At 41.7% G+C, this 24,814-nt stretch overlaps 3 protein-coding genes across 6 annotated transcripts; all 3 read left to right on the top strand.

The window, feature by feature from the left end:
• Positions 1–974: 974 nt before the first annotated feature.
• LOC6585482 (E3 ubiquitin-protein ligase MARCHF11) lies at positions 975–2,963 on the top strand. 2 transcript variants are annotated; one of them, XM_002011074.4, is made up of 3 exons: positions 975–1,697; positions 2,286–2,501; positions 2,592–2,963. In XM_002011074.4, exons 1-3 carry the CDS (start codon positions 1,242–1,244, stop codon positions 2,826–2,828), a joined length of 909 nt encoding a protein of 302 aa, XP_002011110.1. In that variant the 5' UTR covers positions 975–1,241; the 3' UTR covers positions 2,829–2,963. The 2 variants fall into 2 exon arrangements, with proteins under 2 accessions (XP_002011110.1, XP_043864854.1); XM_044008919.1 differs by having other exon boundaries at positions 2,286–2,963.
• A 151-nt stretch (positions 2,964–3,114) lies between these two features.
• Positions 3,115–8,541, top strand: LOC6585483 (amyloid protein-binding protein 2). 3 transcript variants are annotated; one of them, XM_044008898.1, is made up of 8 exons: positions 3,115–3,330; positions 3,833–4,258; positions 6,179–6,777; positions 6,840–7,064; positions 7,129–7,230; positions 7,316–7,992; positions 8,048–8,205; positions 8,263–8,541. In XM_044008898.1, the coding sequence occupies exons 2-8, from the start codon at positions 4,100–4,102 to the stop codon at positions 8,371–8,373; spliced, it is 2,031 nt and encodes a 676-aa protein (XP_043864833.1). In that variant the 5' UTR covers positions 3,115–3,330; positions 3,833–4,099; the 3' UTR covers positions 8,374–8,541. The 3 variants fall into 3 exon arrangements, with proteins under 3 accessions (XP_043864833.1, XP_015016409.1, XP_015016408.1); XM_015160923.3 differs by lacking the exon at positions 3,833–4,258; XM_015160922.3 differs by having other exon boundaries at positions 3,115–4,258; positions 8,266–8,541.
• A 3,728-nt stretch (positions 8,542–12,269) lies between these two features.
• On the top strand, positions 12,270–24,747 carry LOC6585485. Its single transcript, XM_002011077.4, has 6 exons — positions 12,270–12,488; positions 21,699–22,047; positions 22,263–22,379; positions 22,438–22,748; positions 23,795–23,954; positions 24,034–24,747. Exons 2-6 carry the CDS (start codon positions 21,848–21,850, stop codon positions 24,194–24,196), a joined length of 951 nt encoding a protein of 316 aa, XP_002011113.2. The 5' UTR covers positions 12,270–12,488; positions 21,699–21,847; the 3' UTR covers positions 24,197–24,747.
• Positions 24,748–24,814: the final 67 nt, after the last annotated feature.

Genomic DNA, 24,814 nt, shown 5'->3' with positions numbered 1-24,814 from the left:
CAGCTAATATTTACATTGAACAACAACAACAAAAAGAACAAGAATAAACAACAAAAAAAGAAATTTTTGAATGTGTGTTTTATTTTGTAAGGATGACAGTGGGAAGAACGAGACGGTGTTAAGGGAGAGAATGAGATAATGGAAGTGGGATGAATGGGGAGATAAGTAATATCGGTTACGAACGGAACTAAGCAAACGCATAGTCTTCCAACCCCATTACTCCTTGGTGTACCGCATTCCCAACATGAGTAATTCCTGAGGTTTTGATTCGAAAAATAATTTTGTTTGAGGTTATGATGGCTCATGTGAGGCTAAGCTAAACAATTTTAGTTCTTAATGATGCTAAAGCGAAGAGAATAATGACTATATCGTGTAGCTGTACAACGAATATGTAATTAATCTTTGTGTAAATAAATAATACGCTTTGTGAGGTTAAGGCGAAAGAGATGCGTAACTTGTGGGCTTTGTGGTAAACCATATTGATTGAGTAGATGAGTAAATTAGCATTATATATGTATTTATAAATAGTGCGATTATGGTGAAAAGCATAGCCCATTAGTGAGGCTATGTTGAATAACAATAAGTATTATTATTGAAGCTATGGCGCTTAATACAAGTACTATGTGAGGTTATGGCGAATAATAAGCATAATTATTGATGATTGCGAAAAATTCATGCGGAATTATTGAGCTTTTGGCGAATTATTGAGGTTATAATTATGAATATATCAAATTATTGAAAAATAAAAGAAAATGTTTTAAATATATGTTAAAGAAACAGCCCAACAAACTAGAACTTCAGATTTGATAGAAAAATCCTTAATTTATAGAAAAATATATGATTGAATTTTTAGTGAAAATTTGAGATAAGCTCGAATCGAAATCTATAACAATTTGAGTTTATGCCATTCACATGGAAACGTACACACATCCGATGAACAGTGAATGGATGGAGATAGAGTAGGCCTGCAGTTGGCTGTCAGTTTGAATTTATGAGCGAGGGCTGTCGAACCGAGGCTCAGACATGCTGTGAAGGTCGAGCGTTAAGTTTTGTGTAAAATGTCCAAACAAAATTACGTGTGAAATTCGTGCATCAAAATTTAGTTCGTTACGCGCACATAAAGTCTTTACATAAACCCACACCGAACCCACACAACGAACGCGATTGCCTAACCCCAGCCAGGGTAACTGCAGAGGGCAGCGGTGTCTGTTGCGCATTGATTGACGGGGGCCAGAGACGACATGGCACAGCAGCGCGAGGAGCAGCAGGAGCAGCAGCCGCCTCAGCAGCCTCAGCAGCAGCCACCGCTATCGGAGGCAACTGCATTGCGGCTATTGAATAGCGTTGTGGCTAGCGCCGCCACGCCCCAAGCGTTGAGCAATCCCTCGATTGAGACGGGGCCATCGGTAGCCGTTGAGACTGACGGCACTTGCGGCGCTGCCAGCTGCTCAACGGGGGGCGGTGGTGGTGGTGGTGGTGTTGGAGAAGTTGACGGTGGCGGTGGCGGTAGCGGTAGCAGCGGTGGTGTCGGGGCCACGCAGCTGGGGATCGTGCTGCCAGCAGGGTCGGCGCCGGGTCCGGCGAACCAGGATAGCGTCCATTCGGCAAATGAATTTGGCAATTCGTGTCGCATCTGTCGCTGGCATCGAAGCGACATGGAGATTATCAACTGTCCATGCAAATGCAAAGGCAGCGTGGTAAGTTGAAAGTCTGAAATAGATGGAGAGAGAGGGGGAGATGAGAAGCGATTAGAGGAACGCAGAGGGAATAGAGGGAAAATGAGTGAGAATGGTATGAGGGAGGCGAAGGTTAGATGGAAAAGTGAGAAGATCTGAATTAGAAGAGCAAAATCTCAAAGAAGAATTGAAGAGGAGAAAGACAAGGAAAAGAGAAAGTGATAGAGAGTGAAAAGCAGGGAAGAACAGAAGCAGCGTAGGAATGATAAAGATGTTAGAGAGCTAGAGAGCTGTGAAGGAGAGAAATGAGAGATTGAGCAATGACGGGTAAAGCAGTGACAGTAAGCTTAGGGATGAGAAAGAAATGAGGAAGTGAAACAAATGAATGAGAGTAGAGGTGGGAGAATATCAGTGAATGGAATGTAGGGAAAGTAATTGGATGAGAGAGGGAAATATATGTGGTAAATAAGTGTTGTATAAGAATAATGGAAGAGTAGAAAAAGAAGCGGAAAGTAAGGAAAAACGTGAGGTAAAGAAATGTAGGAGTAGAGGATTTTTTTTATTGCTTTTAACAGATTGTTTTAACTACTCACCGTCCTTTGTAACCAGGGCTACATACATTTGAAGTGCTTGAAACGCTGGATCATGCATCGTCGCGATAATCGATGCGAGATCTGTAATGCGCCATACAATATAACTGCGGATCGGGCGAGCCTAAAGCAAATGATGCGCGCATTCTGCTGCGGTCGCTGCTGTGGCATGATTGTGAAGCACGTGCTGTTCAGTGCCTCGCTAATGCCGCTCGCCCATGTCATACTGCAGCAGGTGAGCGAGTGCAGACAATGGCATCTAATTGGACGCCAATTGGTTGTGGGAACGATCGAGGCTTACCTGCGATTCTTTACTTGTGTACAGGTGCTACATTGCATGGATAATTTGAATCAGGGCAGCACCGAGCAGTTAACGGTACAGGAGGTGTTTGTCGCATCCTGTGCACTGCTCACATCCAGCGCTCTATTCTTTCATTTCTTTGAATTTGTGACGACTCGCTTCCTGCTCATTCGCAACATATTGCGCCATTGGTGGATGTTTGGCAGCACCAACGACTTTGGGATCGTTGAGGTTGAAGACGATTCATTTGACCTGTTCTGAGTTAACCAAACCGCAAGCGGACAATGCTCCCTCAGTATATCCGAAATATTTAGCAATAATATCCAAATTATGAAGTTTATCAATAAAATATGAGACTGGCATTACAGCTTAAATTCAAAAACAATAGAAAACGAAGCAAATTGCATTGTTATCGAAAGTTGTATTCGAAATTCGATTTAAATACCACCGTTATCATGCTGTTAACGCAAAGCTGCGCATGTTAACGCACAAAATCAAGCCTGTTATTGGTTGACCGCGTGATGTTAACAAAATGTATCGATAAGTTGGCAGTTTTGGTAAGTTAGCGATTGGTGATGTCGCTGCTCTCATCCTCGAGTCAAATATTAAAAATTTTTTTATATTTTTTGGCATAAAATCGAAACATAAAATAAGAAGTTCAATTGACTAGCTGCGAACGGTTCATGCAGTACATCGAACGAGCAGTAAGACGTGCGAAATTTTGGCACATGCAGCAGACGCAATTAAATGCACACAATATTGTGTAAGTGCACAAATATTGAAAAACAAGAAATCAAATCAAATTCAGCAAGTTTTTTGGGCTTGCTGGTGCTGTGCGTGTACGTACGTGCGTGTTCGATTGTATGCGAGCGCGTGTCCGTGTGCATGTGCGTGTGTCTGTATATGAGTACGAGTGTGAGTGTGTAACAAAGAGCAACTCGTCTCAGCAGCAGCAGTAGTGAAATTGGCCGCAGCTGCTGGTCGCTGGGCAACAACACAAATAAAAGAAAAGGAAAAGGAAAAACGAAGAACGTCTCAAAGAAAGTGAAGTTAGCGCAAGTGACACTTGCTGTTATTTTGTTTTTATTTGGTAACTTTTGTTGCTGTTGTTTTTGTTCTGTTAATGTTAACATTGCAAGCCATTCACAGTTACATACACATATTTTCACTGTCGACGAGCAGCCATGTGGGCTAAAAACAAAATATGTTTAATTAAATTTCTTGTTAATTAAAATCTTATGTATTTTTGCGCGCTTTTCGCATAGGTCCAATACTTCGCTACAACCCGCGTTTTTTTTTTTTTTTTTTTTTTTTTGTTTGTGTTATTGTAAGCTTTGGTACAACTATAAATTAAAGTGAGCCACATAAACAAACTGAATAACAAAATCAAGTTACAAGACTAATAACAACGTAAAAACAAACACATACATACACAAGTACACACACACACACGCACACACTGACAAGCACACACTCAGAAGTGCAGACATCATATCAACAAAGACAAACAAGAGGAAACAGAATCAAGCAAAATGGCCTCCGGCCAGAGCAACAACAACAGTCCCGACCCCCTGTACGATCTGTCATTGATGGCCGTTGTCGACTGCCTGGACTGCAAAGTGACGACGCTGAAGCGCATCAGCAAGCTGCCAGAGCTGCCGGACAATCTGCTGATCGATGTCTACGAGCTGGTAAGTTCTTTCGCACGTTATCGTTGGCGAGTTCTGAAAAAAGAGAAATGAAAATGAAATTCAAGAAGCAAAGCAAAGAAGGCAAAGGAACACGCTGTGGCAGAGGCAGAGGCTGCAAACAAGTCAATCAGAAAATCAGCTGTAACACACACAGGCACACACACACACTCACACATAAACACAGATACATATCTAGTTGCCTTTGTGTGCGTGCGAGCGCCAATTATTGCGGCGCTGTTACGGCATTTTTGCGCTTCTATTGTAAAGCTCGTTCGCAGCAGGACCGTACGAATTGTATGACGATATCTTATTCTGTTTTGTTTACAGTTAGCTGACATGCATTCACTGTAGCAAAACACAAGCGAACCCACACACACGCACACATTCGTTCATTTGTATGAATTTCTGCAAAATTGCAGTAGGACAACAAATGACGCATTTTGTTTTTGTTTTGGTTTACAGTTTGTTTGAGCTAAATAAACGCATACGCAGCACGCGCACACATGCAGGAAAAGCTCGTGCGAATCGTAAAGCTCTTCACTGTTTATGTTTACGTGTAGAAGCTTCTGGTCTAATAGTGCGCGCAGCTGGCTCTAGCCTGTGTGCGTGCATTTGTGTGTATGTGCGTGTGTGTGTGTGTGTATGTGCCTGTGGTTGTATTTAAATCTTGTCTAAAACCACATGGCACAGATATCATTGACATATGTAGCTGAGCGATATGATATCTTTATTAACTGTTGTTTATACACTGTATCCAAACTTGAACATTTTGCGCTGCGTTAGGGCATGTAAACTTCGGCATTGTTCACATGCTTCAAGAAACTCACGCACACAGACGTAAATTCTTAAATGAGAAATTGTTTGTCATAAGAGAGCTCTGCAATTACAATATAAATTATGAGTAGCGTCATCAACAACAACAAAAGCAACAACAATAATCAACTGATGCTGCTACTGCTGCTGTTGTTGTTGTTGTTGTTGTTGTTGTTGTTGTTGTTGTTGTTGTTGTTATTATTGTTGACTAAAAATAGCGCATTCGCTTTGTCGGTGTGGCCTTTCGTCGAACTTTCATCCTTCCAAGCCAAGGCGCAGCCATTGAACTCGGCTCAAAGATCTTTGTCCAATCAGTGGATCATTGGATCTGAGGCCAGTGTTGCGTAATGCCTTAGTTGTTCATATTATTGGTTAGCCATGACACGTGTGCTTAATTGAAGACGGCCTATTCTACATACATACATATACATATGTATATGTGTGTGTAGGTGCTAATTATACTCTGCCTTCTTGGCAGCATTCGCTCAATGTTTTACCACACTGGTGGATGTTCCACTAATTGATTGTTTTGATCAACAGCGAGCTCCACAAAATCAATATGTTGACACGAATTCCATTCTTGTTTTGGCCGAAATTCTAGGTATTCTCTTTCGAACTTAGTTTTTACTACTCCATTACTGTGCCTTATTAATTGTTGTTGACAAAGCTCTGGAGCACATTCGTTGTTTTTTTCCATGATCAGCAGTGTTCAGCAGCTGTTGAATGGGAAGCTTTTTTGCAGATAACAGCAAAAAAAAAAAAAAAGTTGATGAAATCAGAGACTGTTTATTCCGCTATTATATATAGCTATTTATAATGAATCTCAACTGATGAAGAATGTTTTGAGTTTGAAGTGTGATTCGCATTAAATGCAGCTTACATCAAGTAGAACCTACAAAAAGGCTACATCCGAGTCTTTGCGAGCATCCTATTAAGATCATTTGAGGCAAGAGCTTTGAGTCAGCTATGGATAGATTCTAGAGCTATAGCTTATTTGCACAGAGCTTTAAGCTTATCAAGAAGATGCATTAAGAAGCTGTAAAGCTGTAAGCTCTTCTTAATCATCGTTTGAATTTGATCTAATTACTTAACTCAATTGTCTTGTAGATGTCCCAGCAAGCTGACCTTAAGGACACATTATTGGAGGAGTTGTCTCACCTAGATATATTCCGTCGTCTGGTCCGTTACACATCGGCCCGCGGCAAGCTGCTGCGCATTGTGGCAGCTTTGATGGCCAGCAACAAGGCGCTGCCGCGGCGCCTCAGCGATGCCTATGTGGGCCGCTTTGCGCTGCCCGAGATTGGAACAGAAGAGAGTGAACTCGATGAAGCTCAACCAGCGGGAGCAAAAACTGTTGCTGGAACGGGAGCTGCAGCTGCAGCTGCAACTGCAACTGCAACTGTAACTGGAGTTGAAACCACTGCCACCACAATGGACGTAGTTGCTATTGCAGCCAGTTGCCTAAATCACATGACGCCTAAAGAGAATCATGCAGCGGCCGAAGCCGAAGCCGAAGCCTTGTCCATGGACGAATTGCCCGATGAGGATGTCATGGCCATCGATTTGGGCCTGCGCTTGGGCAGCTTTCTCTCCGAGGCTGGCTGGATGCAGGAGAGCATTGCGGTGCTCTCCTGCCTCAATGAAAGACTGAAGAGAATGCAAGCGTTCCAGGATGGCATCATCACGCGACTCGATTGCCTGCAGCGGTAAGCAATAGCAGCACAATCCTAAAATTGATATTCATTCGATATGCATGCCTCTCTTGCAGCCTGCTCTACGCAGAGTCTTCACTTTGCAACTTCAAGCTCGCCCAGAAGACATACGCCGAGCTGATGGAGATAAACAGCCTGCTGACAGACTCGGTGCCGGCGCCGCTAGTTGCGATGGCCTACACCCAAATCTCGTCCATGTACTATGCGCGCAACGAGTATAACAATAGTCACATGTGGAGCGTGCAGGCCATGCGCCACTTGGAAGCTTCAGCGCCCACACGGTAAGTATATACACATCTGTGGAGAGTTAAACATATGCCAGACTCGAGCTGATTTCATTCGCAGTGTGGCGATCGATGTACTGCGACAGGCGGCCAAGGCGTGCGTGGTGAAGCGCGACTTTGCGCGGGCCAATTTGCTCATCTGTCAGGCGGTGCGGCGGGCTCGGTAAGTGAAACCAACTCAAATGAAATATGTCAATCGTAATTATATCTCTATCTCGCTCATGCGCTCCCTTTCTCCCTCTCTTCAGTGAACACTTTGGCCCCAATCACCAGAAATACGGCGATGCGCTGCTGGATTACGGTTTCTTTTTGCTGAATGTGGATTCGGTGTTCCAATCGGTTAACATTTACAAGGAGGCGCTGGCCGTGCGCCGCGGCATCTTTGGCAACATGAACTTCCATGTGGCGATTGCCCATGAGGATCTGTCGTATGCCTACTATGTCCATGAATACAGTACCGGGGACTTTAGCTGCGCCCAGGAGCACGTCGATGAGGCGGTTAAGATCATGAAAACTCTGGTTCCCAGCAATCACTTAATGTTGGCCTCAGCCAAGCGCGTGAAGGCGCTGCTGCTGGAGGAGATTGCGTTGGACAAAATTGCCGACGGCATGGATGAGGAGGGTCTGCTGCTACAATCGGAGGAGTTGCATAATTTCGCTCTGCAACTGTCGCTGGAGGTGTTCGGCGAGGTGAATGTGCAGACGGCCAAGCACTATGGAAATCTGGGGCGGCTCTATCAAACAATGAATCGCTTCGAGGAGGCGGAGCGAATGCATCAAAAGGCGATCAGGATTAAAACTGATCTGCTCGGTCCGTATGACTACGAGGTGGGCCTATCCATTGGCCATCTCGCATCGCTCTACAATTATCAAATGAAGAAATTCCGTCAGGCTGAGGACTTATATTTGCGCAGCATCGACATAAGTGAGCATAACTGTTGTTTCTCCTCGCCTCTTGCTAATGTTCGTTCCTCCGACAGGTTTGCGTTTGTTCGGACGCACCTATTCCGGACTGGAGTATGATTATTTGGGTCTGTGCCATGTCTATGAGACTCTACACGAGTTTGAGAAGTATTTGCGATATGCTCACATTCTAGAAAACTGGCAGCAGCTGCGCGGTCAGAATATCACACAGAACGTAAGTGAAATGAAATATAATCACAAATTGCATCCATACTAATTTGCATTTTTCCAGAAGTCTAGCTATCCGGCCATCGAGGTAGACTACACTATTGAGCAGGTCAAGTCAAAGTTCTTCAGCATGAATGTCAAGCGTGTGCCCACTCCGCCAGAGCCCAAGAATTGAGAGTCAACAGAACGTTTATGAAAACATAAAATGGATCAAAATCTATTTGAAATTTGGGTCTTGGTGAAACACGAGAGAAGAAGAAAAAGAAATTTAAGTTTTGATTTAATTGGTATAAATTTAAGAAGAGAACAAGTTGAAGCTGAAATAGAGAATGAGTCTAATTTAGATTTTGTTAACTTTCTTTTGTGTTGCGAAACCGAACTCAGGCAATGAAACAATGGCCTTGAAATGAGATTCCCTTTAATTTTTATACACCCACACACACCTCGTAATTGGATGCAAAAACGAAAACGAAAATATTCATCCAATCGTTCATAATTTAGTTCTAAATACGAATACATAATGTGATTGCTTAAGATATACTACATATATTTGTATGTGTACATGTGCATATATATAAATATATATATGTATATGTATATATAAATATATGTATTGATAACTGATAATCAATGAATATATATGTTGTTCATTAAGTTTTTTTTAGAACTAGTTGCAAACGCAAAGCTCTGTAGCACAATTTATGAATAAAATAGAGTGCTACGCATACGTACTATATATATATATATATATATGTAAAGATAATGATGTATAAAACATAAATAATTGAATAGTTTAATGCATAATGTTTAATTCGATTCGTTGCATCGGATCCTTCGATATATACATGTATATGTAGAGTTGTATGTGAATAATGATATATACATACATATATATATATATATATATATATGAATACGTAAATAGTATTTGCATCATTCAATCAAAAACATGAAAATTCCCTCCTTCTCCTCTCTAGCCAACCGCTCACCCATGCAGGAGTAAATTTGCGGTGCGCACTCTAAGCTAGTTCGATGGATAATTCTCTCTTTTTCTATCTGATATCCAGATCTTAATCTTATCTGTAATGTCCGTAGGAGCAGTTAGCTATTCACTGAACTGTGTGATTCGTGAAGCGAAACTACATAAATAAGTGCAGTTTATATACAAAATACAACTAACGATACCTATGCCTAGTACTATATCTGCATCTGTGTATATATATATATATATATTACACAGAGCTACTTATAATTACTAACTAAACGCTATTGTAGCCTACAGCAATTTGACATTGGCATCGGCTCGAATGCCCAATTTAAAAAAAAAAAAATCTCAGAATAAAAATATATACAAAAAAGTCTTAAATATGTTTTATATATCTTTATGACTTATATCCAGATAATATATTTTGAATGGTAACTTTTCGCCTTCGTATGCTCGTTTGTATCATGTGACTCGTGTATATAACGTTCGAATGGATCTAACATTAGCAATTCAGTAGACTGGAGGAACTTTATAAGGATCTTCAAGCAGGAGACACCATAGACTCATATTTGCTTGGATTTTTACCCACATTACACTTCCTTATCGATCTGAATATGAAATAGTTGTAATATAATGAAAACCCGACTATAGTCTGAACGTGCTGCTATATCATTTTATGCCCATTTTTATGCCGATCTAGCCCTGGCCGTCTATCTGTTCATCATGCATTATTCTCTGAGGCTATAGGAGCTAAGGATTTGAAATTTTATGTTTCTAAAAATCGATAACTTCCGATAACAGCATCAAGGATAGATTTCCAAATTAGGAATTCATGTGAATCTAAACAATTTTGATTTTTGTGTTATTTTGGATACCGCCACCAAAGTCCATCCCTTTCCCAGTATATTGGTGAAAGCTATAGCTTAATCCCGCTATGAAAGTGATGACTATAGTCCATCTACAAGTAAAGCTATTCAACAATAAAGTTCCTATAGTAAAGCCCATACTTGTGTATGCAGTAATGAAATTTTATTTCCTTGCCCAACTCAGGGAATCTAGCAGTCGATCAGAGCACTTGTTCATCATCATTCCATTTGATAAAATCCCACTTTGTTCGTTTTTCGTACACGATCCAAAATTCGAAGTGTGCTTGGCTTTTGCTGTCATCTGTTTGAGCCAGTGAGGGGGGGTCTAGCAATGCCTAGTAAAATATTATTCAGTTGGTTTTTTAGTTTTGTAAGCAGTTGATCTGAAAAAATTCATAATAAAGAATAAATTCTCCAGCAAGATGAAGAACTTCCGACAGATAATACAGCAGCATAATAGTATCTGCTCGTGTTTATTGACCATGAATCGACTGCAGATGCCGAAGGCTATGCCCACCATTCCCGAAGAGGACGAAGAAGAGGCTGTCATCTATGAGGTAGTCTACGGACCGGCTCCAGCAAAAACTAAATCTGACGACGATGAACTGATCATAGCCCTACAGGGGGTAGATATTGGTGATGACTCCTCCTGCAGCACTTGCTCGAGTGCAGACTTCGTCCTCTCCGCGTCGACAAGCGGCGAGGACTCGCAACTTGAATGGGAGGATTAAAGATGTCTTTCCCATCAAGAAACGACGAATCCTCGTTAATGAAAATTCAAAAAAATTAAGAAAACAAGAAAACACCCACGTAAAAAAAATCTAGCGTTCCCGTGTTCCTAAATCGTTGTGCAACATTTCGGTATTCCTCGTTTCGTTTCATCGTATTATATATAGTTAGTATCCAATGAATATTGTTTCAAGTTTCATCCATCCCACACCACTAAAATAAGAAGAGCATAAAAATAAAAAAAATTTTAAGTCTTGAAAATGAGCTTCTTTTGTGGCATTAGCTTTGGAGATTGGCTCGTTTATAAAGTTATTTAGTTTGAAAACTTGGATATTCGCAATCTGATTTAGGATATAAAATTTGTGAATATTTTACAGCAAGTTGAAAATTCCATTTTTTTTTTTTTTTTTTTTTGGCTACATCTTTGAAGATTGAATCGTTGAAGATCGTTTATTCTCTTGCTTCCATCTTTAATACAGATTCTAACGAATTCGAAGATCGAAGATATCATTCAATCTCTCTAGAACTATTCGCATTTAAAGAAGATTGATGACTTCGAGCTCACTTTAATCAAATCTTAATCGATTTTACTCTCCTTTTTAATCTACATTCGCTTTTATTTTAATTTAATTTATTTTCTTTTTTACAGATCTAGCATACATATAAAACTTCTTTTTAGTCAGCCGAATAGCCGATGCGCGTAGCTCGCAACAAAGGGCTTTTAAATGTTTTATTTATCGGCATTGTACTGCCATTTATCGCCTCTTCTTTATTGCTGTGCTTTTCTGTTGTGCTGTCTTCACTTTCGGTCAGATTGTTAAAAGCGCCCATCTTTAATTGTCTTTCATTTGGCCCACTGTCACTTTTCTTCGGACGTCGGCAGCGACGCGACGCAGCCGTCGCGACATTGTTCAAGTGGACTTCAAGTGAAATTATGGGCGATAAAACAGTGCGCGAATGTTGACGTCGGCGTCGCTGTCGGCTGCAGCTAGCCGATCACTAGCTTTCGGCTTCGGCTTGCGCTGCACCCACACGAGCACGCACACGCACGCGCGCACGCATACAAATGCAGAGCTGTCAAAAAAAAAAAAAAAAAGCAAAATAAGAAAAAAACGTGCAGCACTTGCTTCTGCTGTTGCTGCGTTGACAGCGGCGACGGCGACCATTGAAGCGTAGCTTTTGCTTTTGACACATTTCTGATGCCGCACAGTGTCACGTGGTCTATTTGTGCGCAGCGAAAGTATACAGTTTAATTCTTTCATATATCATTTTGTATATTAATATTTAATTTCAGCTGAATTGTATGCTAAATTTATATTTGCTTAAGCCATAGATAATCAAATTTTTCATCTTGGGTGAAAGATTTTGCTTTATTTTTTGCACACTTGGCGCCGTGCAGGGCACCACTGTGCCACTTCGTCGGCGGCAGCTTGAGCATCGGCTTAAACAACTTCGGCTGCAGCTTAACCATCATCGGATCGCTTCGGATCGAATCAGTTGCTGTCTTTGCGCGGCGGCGTCCGGTTCGCATAATTTTAGTTGTGCGCATGCGATTTGGAGTTCGCGTTTATTCGTTCCGTTTTCGTTTTGTTTCGCGTTTCGGACTTTTGAAGTTTTTTCGGCATTTGTTGTTGTGTTATTTTTTTTTGGTTTTTGTTGTGATTTTTAAAAGTGAAACTGACCGACTAAGAGAAAAACCGCTTGGCAAACGTAATGGCAAATAATTAATTCAAATTGCAACAAGTTCTTGTGTGATTTATAGCCGTTGCTACCCCTTCCCCCGTGGCTGGTTTGAGCTTAGCTTGGCTTGACTTGGCCTGGCCAAAAGCCAAGATACAGATGTAGATCCAAGATAAATTGATGGTGGCTTAAGTGCTGCCAAAGCTCTTATGGTCCTACACATGGCCTGTACTGTGGCCGAGTTTCACCTAAACTGAAACTGGCACACACACACACACACACTCACACACTTGTCAGCGGCGTATTAAAAGGAGAGACAATTGTCTGGGAATGGGTAGGAGAATGCCACAAAGCTGCATTCGTCAGCCACATCGCATGTGGCAGTTGCAATAACAACAACAACAACAACAGTAATAAAATAGTGACAACAACAGTGACAACATTAAGTTTCATCACAGTTTATCACGAGCCATGGCTGTAACCAGTTATCAGCATTCAGCATTCAGCTAGTGCAGCATCACTATCATCAACATGATGATGATGATGATGATAATTCCCAATTTCCCAATAGCCCGATTCCCATTCGCATGATTAGCGACTTGATGTGAAGTTCAGCTAGACTGTAACAGACAATACCCTACCCCAACAGCTCCATGGCTCTATAGCTCTTAATCTATAAGTGGATATAAGACTGTGATAATAAAGAGGCTCTAAAAGAAAGATTGAAAGGAAGGTGAAAGATAGGCAGACTCAATGTTGACTTAAGATGATATGCATAATAAGATCTGTCCATATCTATATGGTATATTGTATATTGTGTATCTATATTGTATATTGCATATCGTAAAACGTCTATTGTATACCGTATATCGTAAATCGTACAGCGAATATTGTAAAATGTATAATGTATATCGTATATCTAGATCGTGTACCTTATTTTATATATCGTGTATATCTCTAGGTTTTTTTTTTATCGTATTTTGATATCGTCTACTGTATTTTGTATATATCTAGCTCTAGAGTTGTATCTATATTTATCAGTCTTCGTATAGATATGACTATCCATTAAAACTCTCTTGCATACACATCTATATGCATAGGCATACCTCGATATGCTCTCTTTGATTCGACGCACAGTGCATTGGCTATAAACATGTTGAGTTTTAACCTCATTTGCGAACGTGAAGACTAATTGTAATGTTTAGTTTAAAGGTTAAGAGTTTGCGTGAGCCGCGAGTTATAATAGTGCGTTAGGTTTACGAGAGACTTGGCTTACTTTTTGGTTCATTTGCTACGCTCTGAAGGCCAAAGCATTCAAATTAGAGCTGGGCATGTGTAATACTAACGAAGTATGCAATTGAGCCATTCATTTATCTAATCATAATAGCTTAATTGCAGATTGATTCCATATCAGCAACGGTTGCATAGATCAGTCAAGCAGAAAGATTTCGCAATGGGGCGGAAACTGCAATATTGGCAATAAAGATTTTTCATTATAGACTCAAAAGAGCTATAAATTCGTATGTGACGTAGATGAAATCTTTTATTAACTAACGATAGCACAAATGAGTTCATAAAGAGAGGTAATTTAGAATAACTGAGTGTAGGAGCATACGAGTATGAGTTGCTAAAGATTGTAATCATCACGTAGCAAGATCTTAGCTAATGCACACTTCAGCGAGTGAGGACTCGTTTCTTTTAACAGCGAGTTAACGATTAGAGGATTCGACGATTTGATTATTGACTATCCTTCAAACTTAGGACAGCTTTTAGTCTGTCTAGCTTCAAGTTAAAGAAAGTTGACGAGTGACGCGTAAATAGTGGAAAGCGTAACGAGTTGATACTCGCTAATTATACGGACCATTAGTTACTTTAGCGAGCAGAAGGTTCCCTTAAAGCATTAGTTCAGAGCTAAAGAGAGATTGACTGTGAATGAGAGAGAGAGACAGAGAGAGGGAGGGGGACGGACCGAGAGTGAATAACAGAGAGAGTGAGAGAGAGAGGGGACAGACCGAGAGTAGCTGAGAGAGAGAGAGAGAGTGAGAGAGAAAGAAGGAATGAGAGAGAGAGAGAGAGAGGGAAGGACTGTGAGTGACTGAGAGAGAGAGAGAGAGAGAGAGGGACTGATTCAGAGAGTGAGAGAACGAGAATGACTGAGAAAGAGTGAGACAGAGACAGAGAGGCAAAGGCAGAGAAAGAGAGAAGGAGAGAGAGAGAGACTAAGAAAAGACTATAAGGCTGCGACTAGCAGATTGAGAGACGGAGGGAGAGGGAGACTGAGAGATGAATGACTTAGGTATGATACAAAGAGAGGGAGGGAGAGCGATAAGGAGAAAGACACCTAGCTAGAGATTGGGACTAAGACAAGATAAGGAGAAAGACACCTAGCTAGAGATTGGGACTAAGACAAAGCTGTAAAGCGATTGAAAGACTAAGAGACTGAGAATACTGGGAAACGGAGTAAGAAAAACCAAGATGAAGACTGAAAAAGTGTAAGAGTGAGGAACTGAGAGAGAGAGAGAGAAAGAGAGAGAGAGAGAGAGGCACAGATACTTCGAGTGAGACTAAAACTGAGAATGGGACTAAGAGACTGTGAAAATGTGAGCCCATTCAGCACAGCGTGAAACAGCATTTTGAGCAGCAGCAGCAGCATCCACAGCAGCAACTGTTGGCGTCGAGTATCGCTTTAATCGGCGATTCGTGCGCGTTTGGCGTGCTGCTGTGTGTGTTTGTTTTTGTTTTTTTTTTTACTAAATGAAAATCAAAACTGGAGCAAATTAACCAAGATTAAAGCCCACAATTAAGCGTGCGCCCAATGTGAAAGTTAAAGCCGCGAACTTGCAAACCAGTTGGGAGCCAAGCCAAGAGCCGCTACTCGCTCTTGTTTTTGCTGTTGTTGTTGCTGTAGCTGTTGCTGTTGTTGTTGTTGTTGGCGCATCTGCAGCAGCCACTTTTACTGCAGCAACAACAACGATAAGAGCAACAACTTGATAGACAACAAGCAACACAAGTTTAGCGGTTCAACGGCGAAACGTCAACGAATTTCGCCCACGGCCGAGTTTTACTTTTTCGCCATTCGCGTAGCTCTCATGCCTCACTGACCTATGTTAATACATATGCCCGTTCGCATCCACTGAAACAAACGGTGTATATCAGCTTATCAGCAATGTAATTCATGTTGCTATAAACTAGTAGGTGAAGACGATCATATCTGAGCTGAATTTCTGGATCAAATCGGGAATTACTATATCTATATATAGCTAATAAACCTTAAGATGTGCAGTTTCTACTCTACCTATTAATCTTTATTACATTTATATATAGATAGCCCCATTAGGTAAATGTTCGAGAGCTGTTCCCTATTCTCATAACTAATCCTATAATCTTTAGCTGATATCTTTTTGATATCTGATCAAAGAGTTGAGCTGGGAAACTCTTTGATCAGATATCAGAAATATATCAGCTAAAGAGTAAAGGATTAGCTATAAGGTTAGGGAACAGCAGTAGAGCTGTTCCAGCAATCGATAGTACTCGTCTGTAAAGATCTTGTGGAGTCTCTCCCAACTTTTGACTGTCAACTGTCGAAGGCGAGGTATTCAATAGTCGAGCACACTCGACGCAAGCCCTATTTGCCTCTTTTCATTTGTTATTTTTACTGTGTTTTTATTGATGGCCTATGCAGAGCTTTGCACTTTTTCAAAAAGTTCAAGTTGTATGACAGCCACTCCACCTCCCCTCCCCCCTCCCCTCTCTCGACCATGTTCAAGTTGGCCAAGTTTCGTTTTACTACCCTTGAAATTGGCGACAAATAGTACTTAATGTTTCAGGTGACGAGTTCATAAATGTTTTGAAAACATGACATGCACTCAGCATTGCATTAGTGGGAATTGACCTCTACGCTAGTCTATGTGAACTGGGGATTGTGAAAAGCTGGAGGCTAGAAAATTTGAATAGATGTTTCTATAGACCTTATGATATACTATATATATTTTCGAATAATATATGCATACAGATAATCTACTGAATAGACCATAGAGAATTTGACTTTCTTACGCCTGAACACGAAGCATTTTATGTATTTCTGAATATAATAGATTATTCCGATATAGATCTATTCAGGCTTTGTGGAGCGCTGTAAGTGTATGACAGAATCCTCTGATGAAGTTGTGATCAAAGATAGATCTAGCCTAGTCTGGAGAGCTAGATTCACTCTGTGTTTCTATACGAGGGTAGCTTGACAATATAATATTTATTATTATCATATTATTACACGAAATTAGGTTGATATGAGCCATGAAGGGCATCTCTTAGTTCATCACACTTCTTCATTTCTTTCATTATCATTACGTTTTGAGTTCCCCTATTCCCAAATTTGATATCGCGATTTGCATACGTTTTTGGGCCTCAGCGTGGCTTTGGCATTTGGGTTTTCGGCTTTAAGGCTTGCTGCCATTGTGTTTCACTCATTTCCTGATTGTTGTCGGGGCTGTTGTGGCTTTAATTGTTCTCTGTAATGGGGCTCACATAGATCAGATCGTTTGGCTGTTAGCAGGAAATCGCAACACGAATCGCTCAACTATGAACTTTTATTGTTTACTCCCAAATGGGTCCGAAACGTGGGCCAAAAACGAGATTTACGCGCATCTAATTATGATGTCGAGATCAACAGCTCGACAGCTCGACAACTCAACAGCTGAGCCACAGATTCTCAGCAGACTCGTCTAGATCGTATCAGCTGGTTGGAAAGTGCATCCGGTCGGTGGATGAGCTCACTGTGAGCCGCAGAATCAGACTCTGCTTTAATTAGATTAGCTTCAGCTGCGGACCATGAAACCAGTTAGAGCTCTGCGCTGTCATCTCTCTGAATGAAGATCTCTCCCGCAGACAGAGATCGGGGATCTTGTGCTGTCGCGGATGGGATGCTGTCGGCTGGGGCTTCGATTAAATTTCTTTATGCACTGCAAGTGTCAAAGATTTATTTTGAAATGTTCTAAGAGGTTCTATCCAAAGCTTGGATACGCTACTCAGCATCTTTTGCTCCTTCAATATACATACATCTTCATCTCGGTATCTTTCTTTCTGTCTCTTCCTCTCTCTCTCTCTCTTTCACTCTGTCACTCACTCTTTCATTCCAATCCTCTCTGGCTCTTTGGTTGCTCCTTTTGTATCGTCTTCTCTCTTACCTTTACCTTACCTTTCCTTGTTCGTTTACTCTTTAGCTCGATGTCCCTTCTTTCTTCTCTCTCTTCTTTTTGTATTACTCTCTTTTTGTCTCTCTCTCTTTCTCTCTTGCTTTCACCATCTCTCTTTCTCTCACTGTCTGTCTCTCTCTCTCTCTTTCTCTCTCTACTCCCTAGCCTTCTCTTTCTTCTCTCCGCCTCTCACCATTCTATATCTCTCTGTACCTCCCTCTTTATCTCTCCCGCTATCTTTATCTATCTCTCTATTTCTCTCTCTACCGCTATCTTTATCTCTCTGTTTTCCACTATCCTCACCCTCTCTGTCTCTATTCTTCCCACTCAATCTCGCTGGCTTTCATTTCATCTGTGCCTCTCTCTCTCTCTCTTTATTTTTATCTTGTACCTTCACTTCCTCTCGTCTCTCATTCCTACCTATTTCTCTTTCTCCCTCTCCCTCTCTCTCTTTCCGTCTCTCTGTCCCTCTTTCATGACTGATTTCCCTGAGATTTCCTCATGTTATCTAAAAAGTCTTCATCAGTTTCAATCCCATCTCGTCTTGGCTTCCATTAGCCTAGTCTGAGTTTAAGGTGTCAAGTGTTGGATAACTGCGCTTGGCCAATACATCAAGTGTGCGTGTGTGTGCGTGTGTGTGTGTGTGTGTGGGCGTGAATGCGTGAAACAAGTTGCCAATGCCAACTGGCAGCTATTGAAGATTTGTCAACGACTTGCATATGTCGGTTCACATTGTTTACATTGAAATCGCGCTGAAAATCACTCAACAACAACAACAACAGCAGCAGCAACAACAACAACAGCAGCAACAACAATGAGAGCCACTTTCACTTCATTTCATTTTAACAGCTCCCGCTGCACTCTTCCCTCTGCCTTCTCCTGCCTGCCCTCCCTTGCAACTCACACTCTCTTCTCCCTTCCCACATGCCACTGCCCCCTGCTCTCACTTCTCCCACTCTTCCAGTCAGTTGACCATTGTCCGCTTGCGTAAACTTTCGTGTTGCGGACCTTGGTCAAAATCAAGAGAGCAAAAAAAAAACAAAAAAATTGAAATCATAATAAAAACTAAAACAATGCAATATTTTATATGTATATTTGTATGTGTATACATACGCAGACCTACACATATACATATGTATGTATGTTATATATATAATCATAAAGGTGTTTTTTTTACCTTTATGATTAACATGTTTCGTGCGTGTGGACAATTTCGTTTTTTCATTTATTTTATATATTTTTGGACACCTACTCCACCTATTTCGCCTTTTCCCTCCAACTTCTGCCCCTCCTCCTCGCACCTCTTTATGGAGTACGAAAAATTTCACAATTGAGCAGCTGTCCCAAGTGAGTTCAATTAGCCACGTAATACGCAGGTAGAGTAGATGATAGATGATAGAAATCTTATCTGAGGAATACAGAAATGGGGCGGGGCAGAGATGATATGAAAAGAGATGCAGAAAGAGAGAAGATAGAGAGAGAGAGAGAGAAAGAGAACGGTACTGAACAACACTATACGAACGTGGGATAGACAGAGAAAGAGAGAAGCAGAAAGACCGACAGAGAACAAGAGCGGAAAATAGAGAAAGAATATGTGATAGAAAGAATGGGGAAAGACAGAGAAAGGGTAAATAAGCAAGAGAGAGAGGGAAATAGAGGGAAACAGAAAATGAGATAGAGGAAGACAAGATAGAGACATAAAGATATCTGCATAGGAAAAGAGTGAGAGAGAAAGTTAGATAAATAAAGTATCTTTAGAAAAACTAAAAACTCTACATACGAAGAGATAAAAAAAATCATTTTATATAGATGCACCATCATTTTATATAGATGGCTCTTGAGATATATTTACATAAATTTAACCGGATTGAGTTTTATGAAAATGAAATTTTAATGAAATACCCTGTAAATATAACAAAGTGTTTTAGAAACGAGTTGACAGATAGATGAAAATCAATTTTATAAACAGATAGATAGATAGATAGATAAGCAGATTGGGAGAGAGAAAGAGAGCAAGAAAGAAAATGAAAGTAAAAGTAAAAGTAGCTTCGAGAAGCATACAAGTTACATGGAAAGTATAGCTATCTCTCTCTGTATCTCTCTCTCTCTCTCTCTCTCTGTATATAACCTGAAAGATCTACAAATTTGTGAATCATAAGAGAGCTACCAAGTACTGATGCACGAATAAGTTACAAAAGTATATCACATCTCTGCTTATTCAGCAGCTAAAAGATCATAGATTAAAGGGTAAGTGCTAGTCGTGCACGTGCGGCTAGACAGCAAACAGCTGCTAAAATAATTAATGCATTAATCAAGCTCTCGAATAGTGTCGTGAAATATTTAGTCATTCTGCTCATGAGCTCAAGGGGCCTCAAGGTCGCACAGTAGCTAATCCAAAACTTTATTCACTTTGCACACTTCTCTTTCCGTGTGTGCGTTCATAAAGGGTATTTCAAGGCTTGAATTGTCTAAAGTTCTCAAAACATGTCAGTTGCTATGCGACGCCATATAAAGTGAAAGAATTATGTAGATAGATCTATTCGGAAGACGCTTTACTAATCGTGAAACGATTCTAATGAGGAAGTCTTTGAAATCTATCTAATCAGCTTGCATAGTGTGTTATAGAGGTATAAATATGTATGCAGATTGGAAAGCATATTTATAACTAGCTGAGCACTGCGAGAAGGATGCCTATAGATATATTCTAGACTAGCACATATTTAATTTGCTGAAGAACTGCAGCATTTCAGACTGTTAAATGTCTTAGACCTTTACGTGCTTAAGCAGGAACTGGTTCAGTGTCCAGTTGGAGCGCAAAGGTCTTACTTAAGCTGCTAGAAATTGCCTGAGAAAATTGATTCCAGGAACCGATTTGTAGACGAACTGGGGATAGTCATAGCACAGGGCTGAAACTTAAAATCGATTATATTTCATATTGGAATAAATGGCCAAAGCGTAAATATTTGGTTGCATTACGTCGCGTATACGCAATTAGATTTAATGTGCAGCATTACGTATACGCAGCGTATGCCCATTTATGCAACTGATGTGGATGTGTGTGTGGGTGTGCCTACGAGTGTGGGTGTGTGTATGTATGTATGTATGTGTGTGTGTGTGTGTGTGTGTGTGTTACGTGTGTGTGTAAGTATGTATGTATGTGTGTGTGTGTATGTATGTGTGTGTATGTATGTATGTGTGTGTATGTATGTATGTATGTGTGCGTGTGTATGTATGTATGTATGTGTATGTGTGCTTGAGTGTTTGTATAGGTGTGTGTGTGTGTGGTATGTGGTTGTAGGTGCGTGTCTCTAGAGAGTCTAGAATTTAGTATCTATAGGGCATGAACATGTGCCTAGAGTGCATGTGTGTGTGTGAGGGTATGTCTGTTCCTGTGTGTATATCTGCCTCTAGACTGAATGTGTGGGTGTGTGTAGGTGTGTGTCTCTAGAGAGTCTAGAGAACTTAGAATGCCTCTAGTGTATATGTCTCTCTATAGAGTATGTGTGTGTGTGTCTCTAGACTGCATGCGTGTGCGTGTGCGTGTATGTATGACTCTCTAGAGCGTCTAGTGTGCGTCTCTTTAGTCTCAATCATTGAAACGACAACAACACGCAATAGATTTAGCCCTAGAAAGGGGGAGTTAGAGCAAGGCAACCGAAGGAATGGAATATGACTAAAGCGTAAGGAGTCTACTTAGCCAATGCCACGTTGCCGCATTCTGGGCGTTACGGCACACGTGAACGCGAAAGGATAGACACGAGGGCTTGTCCGGCTAGCAGCTGGCAGTTGACGGCCAGCAGGAGGCGCTGTGAACGCGCTCAGCTGTCTGCTGTGCGCTGAGTGGGCCAGGCCTCCAGAACTTTTTCGAAATTAATAAAATATGGTATAATAAACATGAGCGACGGCCGGCCGCGGCCCAAACAGTTACAGCCGGTCTAAGCCGAGCGCCAGTCAAGCAAGCAAGCCAACAAGCCAACAAGCCATCAGCCATCAGCCATCAGCCCAAAGCAATTTATAGAAAGTTGAATCTTTGTTTTGCTTCGAGCAGGCGACAGCAAACCCATTTGAGGCAGCGCCACAGCCCGGAAGACTATGCCGCTGGCATAGCTGATCAGGCGACGATCTTAACTGGTCAATCAAACAAATCACATCTGATATATACATACATACAGAGCTATTGAGAGGAGAACTATCGAAATGCGCCCGAACATGAAGCTGCAGCTGCTTGGCTCGCTGCTGTTCAGCGCGCTGCTGGGCTACCTGGGCTCCTCGGTGGCCTTGGCGAAGCCAACGCTGTCCTTTAGCCTGCCGCACGGCCTGCAGGGATTCCCCTCGTTCCAGTCGTTCACCCAGCAGATCATCGAGCAGCGCAGCTTGCGCCAAATGAAGACGTACAGGTGAGTGCATTCATTAATAATCCGCAAGCGTATCAAGTCGATTCGCGTTTCACTCAAAACTAGTCACGTCCTCGGCCATAATTGTATTGCCCGTCGGGGCTGGCCGTGTGCCCATAGGCGTGCCACGCATTAAGCCCGCTCACACTCTAACTCTCCCTCTCCCTCTACCCCCCTCTCTCTCTCTCTCTCTCTCTCTCTCTGTCTCTGCCGTGCAGTGGAAAGCGCGTGAGCAACGATTCGCTGATTATGATTTACTATCACGATCTGACCATAGCCGTCACTGAGCTGGGCCCACAGAAGCTGCTGCTCGGCTGCGAGCTGATCGAGATCTAGTAAGTAGCACTATACAGCGAGTAGGTAGCACTCGTCACTTCTGCTCGTCTCTTGCAGCAACGAGAAGGAGGGCAAAATGCTGCTCGACGGCCTCGCCCAGTACAATCGACCGCTGGAGATCAAGTTCGAGGAGATGCTCAAGCTGATGGACCAGTGCGAGCACGTCGACAAGCTGAGCTACGCCTCCAGGCTCAAGTACAAGTCCAGCGACCAGGGCTCTGAGCGCAGCAGCGGCAGCGAGTCGAGTGGTAGCGTCTCGGCCAATGGCAGTGCCGGTGGCTCAGCGAGTCAGGATGGCGTCACGCTCAAGCTGGCCGCCAACATCTTTCCGCGCAGCCCCTTCTCACTCCTAAGCGGCATCATACCAGGTAAGCGCAGCAAGTAGAGCCTACATACTGAAACCAACGAGTAGTTAAACTAACGAGTGGATGACCTAGCTGACGTAACTGGCGAGCCAAGCTTTGGTATTATCTTATATAGTTCTTCGGCTCTTGGCAATTATTTACTCATTAGTTTTGCTACTCGTCGCTAGTTTACACACTCGTTACTTATTGAGTTACACTAACTTCCATCTGGCTCTACACTTTTTGACTTAAAACTATTGTCACATCGAGTAACGACGCTCGTGAATCTGGTTTCTAGTCAGTTTACTCGTCAATTTGGTTCTCGTTAGTTTAGATACTCGTTGATTAAGTAATTCATTTGTGTACTTCGTCTCGTTAGTTTAGATACTCGTTAATTAAGTAAGGTAGAGTAGCAGCTTTTGAGCTACTCGTCGACTTTGCTCGGAAAAGTTTGTTTGCTCGTTAGCTCAGCCACTCGTCAGTTTTGCTCAGTTGCAAAATTTTCAATTTGCCTACTCGTCACTTTGGCTTCCGTTAGTTTCGATACTCGTCAGCCTAGCTAACTCGTCAGTTCAGTTAGTCGTTACCCTGGCTCTAGAAAGTCGTTAGTTAAGTCACTCGTCAGTTTAAATACTCGTCAGTTTTGTTATCGCTTAGTTTAGATACTCGTTAATTAAGTAATTCGTTAGCGTAGCAGCTTTTGAGCTACTCGTCGGCTTTGCTCGGCTCTGTTTAGCTACTCGTTAGTTCAGTTATTCGTCAGTTTTGCTTAGTTAAATAATTCGTCAATTTTCCCGCTCGTCAGTTTAGTTTCCAGTACTTTCGATACTCGTTAGCCTAGCTAACTCGTCAGTTTAGTTAGTCGTTACTTTGGATCTAGCGAGTTTAGCTTCTCGTTAGTTCAGTCACTCGTCAGTTCACCTCTCGCTAAGTGGCAGATCGTCAAATTTGCCAGAGAGCCATGGTAAAATTCAATCACAAATTTCTTAGAGTTTTACTCGCTTCATATTAGTTAAGCAACTCGCTAACTCACTCTAACTCGTCGTTTCTTCCGATTATTTTTCACACAGGCACCAAGTGGTGCGGCACTGGTGACATTGCCGAAACGTACAGCGACCTGGGCAGCGAGATGGAAATGGACCGCTGCTGTCGCCAGCACGATCTGTGCCCCGTCAAGATACGCGCCTACCAAAACAAATACGAGCTCATGAACGACTCGCTCTACACAAAGTGAGTAGCGGCTGGGGGAAGCGCCTCATAGAGTATTCCACGATCTATATATGCTTAACACTCTCTCTCTATTTGATAGATCTCACTGCATTTGCGATGATATGCTGTTCTCGTGCCTGAAGATGACCAACACGTCCGCCTCGCAGCTGATGGGCTCCATTTACTTCAACCTGGTGCAGGTGCCCTGCCTGGATGGACGCAGCAATAAATATAAGTTCCGTGCGGCCAAAGAAGGTTTCTAGGCGGAACTTTCACAAAAGTTTTTCATATTAACTTCACCCTCTTCTGTTTTTTTTTTTCGTCTTGTTGTTATACCCTGCAGCCATAGCGAGTGTGTATTGAGGGTAGATATGCTCATCCTTCTGTCTGTCCGTCTGTTTCGTCCGTCCTCCTGTGAGAGCTTAAGGGTTTCTCTCTATTGCTATACCATTTGAGATAGACCTTGAAATTTCGAGGAATCGATAACTAAACTAAACTTTTCTAGTTTCCATTTTAGATAGAACTTGATCGATAGCTTTCGATATTTTTCTTATCTACCGAGAGATATTTCTAGAGAATATAGACCTATTTTGTGCACAGCATGGCATTCAGGGTATCTCTTAGTCGGACCCACTCGACTAGATCTCCTCCTACTCTCCGCTTTTCTTAACTATTTGACTTTTTGCGGGCTTGTACATATCAATATTTTGGGCGCTACTTCAATTATTTATTAAACAAATAAAAACTATTTAGGTATACGAAGGCGTCAGGCCACAAATTTCTTATATACTAGATATAAAAACTATAAATCGAATTGTTTGTTGTTTTTATTTCAATTTTCCCTTTTCGTTGTTTTGTTGTTTTATTTTCTTTTTGGTTTA

This window comes from Drosophila mojavensis, unplaced genomic scaffold (assembly GCF_018153725.1).
Source record: "Drosophila mojavensis isolate 15081-1352.22 unplaced genomic scaffold, ASM1815372v1 contig_136, whole genome shotgun sequence".
Lineage (NCBI taxonomy): Eukaryota > Metazoa > Arthropoda > Insecta > Diptera > Drosophilidae > Drosophila > Drosophila mojavensis.
This window is presented reverse-complemented; position numbering and strand designations above follow the sequence as displayed.

Coding starts and splice junctions, on each gene's coding strand:
- LOC6585482 (XM_044008919.1), top strand. CDS start 1,242: ATGGCACAGCAGCGCGAGGAGCAGCAGGAGCAGCAGCCGCCTCAGCAG. Junction 1,698..2,285: donor GCAAATGCAAAGGCAGCGTG/GTAAGTTGAAAG, acceptor CTTTGTAACCAG/GGCTACATACATTTGAAGTG.
- LOC6585483 (XM_044008898.1), top strand. CDS start 4,100: ATGGCCTCCGGCCAGAGCAACAACAACAGTCCCGACCCCCTGTACGAT. Junction 4,259..6,178: donor TGATCGATGTCTACGAGCTG/GTAAGTTCTTTC, acceptor ATTGTCTTGTAG/ATGTCCCAGCAAGCTGACCT. Junction 7,231..7,315: donor CAGGCGGTGCGGCGGGCTCG/GTAAGTGAAACC, acceptor CCCTCTCTTCAG/TGAACACTTTGGCCCCAATC.
- LOC6585485 (XM_002011077.4), top strand. CDS start 21,848: ATGCGCCCGAACATGAAGCTGCAGCTGCTTGGCTCGCTGCTGTTCAGC. Junction 22,380..22,437: donor TGCGAGCTGATCGAGATCTA/GTAAGTAGCACT, acceptor CGTCTCTTGCAG/CAACGAGAAGGAGGGCAAAA. Junction 22,749..23,794: donor CCTAAGCGGCATCATACCAG/GTAAGCGCAGCA, acceptor TTTTTCACACAG/GCACCAAGTGGTGCGGCACT.